At 38.6% G+C, this 2,899-nt stretch overlaps 1 protein-coding gene across 1 annotated transcript; it reads right to left on the bottom strand.

Moving 5' to 3' along the window:
• Positions 1 to 1,916: 1,916 nt before the first annotated feature.
• Positions 1,917 to 2,431, bottom strand: LOC102492242 (ubiquitin-conjugating enzyme E2 E1-like). Its single transcript, XM_014593002.1, has 2 exons — positions 2,286 to 2,431; positions 1,917 to 2,235 (listed from the first exon to the last, which is right to left on the bottom strand). The coding sequence occupies exons 1-2, from the start codon at positions 2,429 to 2,431 to the stop codon at positions 1,917 to 1,919; spliced, it is 465 nt and encodes a 154-aa protein (XP_014448488.1).
• Positions 2,432 to 2,899: the final 468 nt, after the last annotated feature.

The following is a 2,899-nucleotide window of genomic DNA, read 5'->3' as shown; positions in this document are numbered from 1 at the left end:
GAGTGCTTAGTTCTGACCCTAAGCCCAGTCAATTATTTTTAATATAATATGGGAAGAAATTCTGTAATGTCAGGAAGTCCTGTTAAATGTGAGTGACATACTCAATCTAGAGGATTGCTATAAGGTATCACTGAGTAAATGCATGTAGAAGCACAGCCTGGGATAGTACCCAGAGCATAAGCAGTTCCAGGGAATGGGAGAGATTATCATACAGACAACAAATGGGATTTCTCACATGATATCCATGGAAGGTAACCGATATACTGACTCTTCAAAGATTTTACAAAATATTTCAAGAGCCTAAACGGTGTCATCTTTGCCCCAGTTATTTGGCTTCTGAGGATCTTACCTTACAAAAATCTCACAGTATCATTTTCCAGTCTAAAATACCTCAGTGGTTCCACATGGTCTATAAAGTAAAGGTCAGTATCTTTAACTTATCTTTTATGATCTTGTACTTGTTAATTCTTTAATCTTATGCTTTTAATTCTCACTTTGAATTCTAGGTTCTAGACATAAATATTCTTCCCTAAAGGGAAAAAAATATTATTAAAGAGAAACCATACACACACCATTCTAGATGACTAAACTGCCTTAGTCATCCTCTCTTCCTAAGCTCATCTCATCTTTCGGTAGTTCTTGGTCATGTGAGGGTTATTTGCCTGTCTTGGTACTCCTGAAGAATCCTATCTTTCTCTTCTGAACTTTGCATGCTTGAGATCTTTGCTGATCTGGTATTGACTGCAGATTTTATGCTCCATGTGAAGGTGAGCATAGCGCTTCTGCTTTTCATTGTACTTTCTATGCCTAACTATGCCGGTATATGATAGATTCTGTGTATTTCCTGAAGGAATAGAAGTAAACTCAAAAAGGAAGGAAAGGAACTCTGACCATTCACACATTGATTACTGTGTTGATCAAAAGAGTAAAAAGTTAGAAAAAAATTCTGCTAAATTTTTTGGCTGTTTTTAATGTGGTTTATTAGCACAGTAACAAATGCAGACTGAAGTTGTCCACAACATAGAACCAATCCACTGAGCAACTTCTATTCCACGCCTGACAGTTAACAGCTTAAGGTATTTCACTACAGGTTTTCACAACTTCTGATTCAAATGTTTCACCTTTGTACAATAAAGGAGATTGGCATATAAAATAAAATACATTAGCCACTCATTTCCTATATGGTGTTTTATAGCCATGTGTCCATTTCATATATATGAGATGGCAGTCTCTAAAAACTCTATTAAATATCAATGTTTCCCTTCCAAGAAGGGAGAACAAATTCCAATTAAAAAAAAAAGTATGTCATCTTAGAGGGATTTTATGTAAGTGGGCATGTGTGAAACCTGTACAAAATTAAGCTGTTTTAAATTTACAGACACAGCAATTGAACCCAGTGTCTAAGTGTATGTTCTTTTCTGTACTACATTTCCGCTAAGATTGCAGAACGAATGACAGTTTATAAGTTGCTATTACCAACTCTGTCTACTATAGCAAGATACCTTAAGTTACAACAACATCTTAGGAAATAAGACTGAATAATACCTGTTATAGAAATACCCTACTCTTTACCAATTGCCACCTACCATTCCCCTTCAAAATCATGTGGGACAGGGAGGCAAAGCATTAATGGCACAAAGAGATGTGGTATTATCTGTTGAAGATATTTCGTAGTTTTATCCACAGTACTAGGGAGAAATGTTCACCTGTTGAAATATCCATTTTGTAAGACAAATTATAATGTGATCGAATGTGTGGAAGAAAATGAAATGAAAAAATAAATAAGAGGGAAAAAAATCATATGCAGCTGTCTTCTGTGACAGACAGATAACGTAAGAAATGTCAACACCAACTTATGTAGCGTATCTCTTGGTCTACCGTCTGGCTATTCTGTCATGTTCTGCTCTGTTGGTCATCTACTGAGTGGCAGTGCTTCCCACGAAAGGGTCAGCAGGATTACAGTCTGTAAGAAGTGAGCAGATAGAAAGGAGGGCCTTAGAAATGGTTAGTGCTGGATTCCAATTGTCTTTCACCATGTCCAAGCAAATTACTCCTTGACTGTTAATATTGCAGTGATAGACTCTTGTCTGAAATGTGGCCTTTGGAGGCTTGACGGGATACTCTGGTGTAAAAGTGATATCGAGGAAGAACACACCACCTTCATACATGGACCCTGGAGGCCCTAGGATGATGGATCGCCATTCATAGATGTTAACTCCTTTGGACCAGCACTGCAGTTGGGTGGATGGTCTAAAGTGATGTCTGCCGGCTCGTTCTAAATCCTCTTGGTGCTGGTAGAGAGGAACTTGGAGTTTTTGCTCATGATGACTTTACTCACCATCTTAAGGGTGTTTGTTTCTTTCTCGGTTTGCTGGTTAGAGGACGAAGATGAGGAGGAGCTGGTGCTGGCCCTCGAATCATCATCCGACATAGCGAATCCTCGCCTCCCCCACCCCCCACCCCCACAAACAGCCCCTCTCTTTGTGTCTGGATCCTCTGTGCCACTATGATGGTGGCTGCTGCTGTGGCTGTTGCTGGGCCTGGCCATTCATGTCTCGCTTGCTGGGAGAGAAGCGGAAGTGCAGCAACAGCAACTATTAAACAGGCAATGGCTTCCCCCAGCCAACACACTCGCACAGCACTCCTCCCTGCTACATTTTTAATATAGAAAATGTGTTAAACTAACAGTGATTTCTCACACAATGGAATATTAAGCCAGTGTATTTTATGTAAAAAGAGTTAATAGTGGCACATGAAAATGACATGAGTTATTATTAAGTAAAAAAACAAGGAATGAATTTATACGTTCAGTTATCTCAATTATCAAAAATATTTGGGAAAGACTGGAAGAAATATTCTAAAGTAGTAATAATCTTTGTCTCTGACTAGTGATATTATA

Source organism: Tupaia chinensis, unplaced genomic scaffold (genome assembly GCF_000334495.1).
Source record: "Tupaia chinensis unplaced genomic scaffold, TupChi_1.0 Scaffold139431_1, whole genome shotgun sequence".
NCBI classification, from domain to species: Eukaryota; Metazoa; Chordata; class Mammalia; order Scandentia; family Tupaiidae; genus Tupaia; species Tupaia belangeri.
Note: the sequence above shows the minus strand (reverse complement) of the source record. Positions and strands in the feature narration are given on the sequence as shown.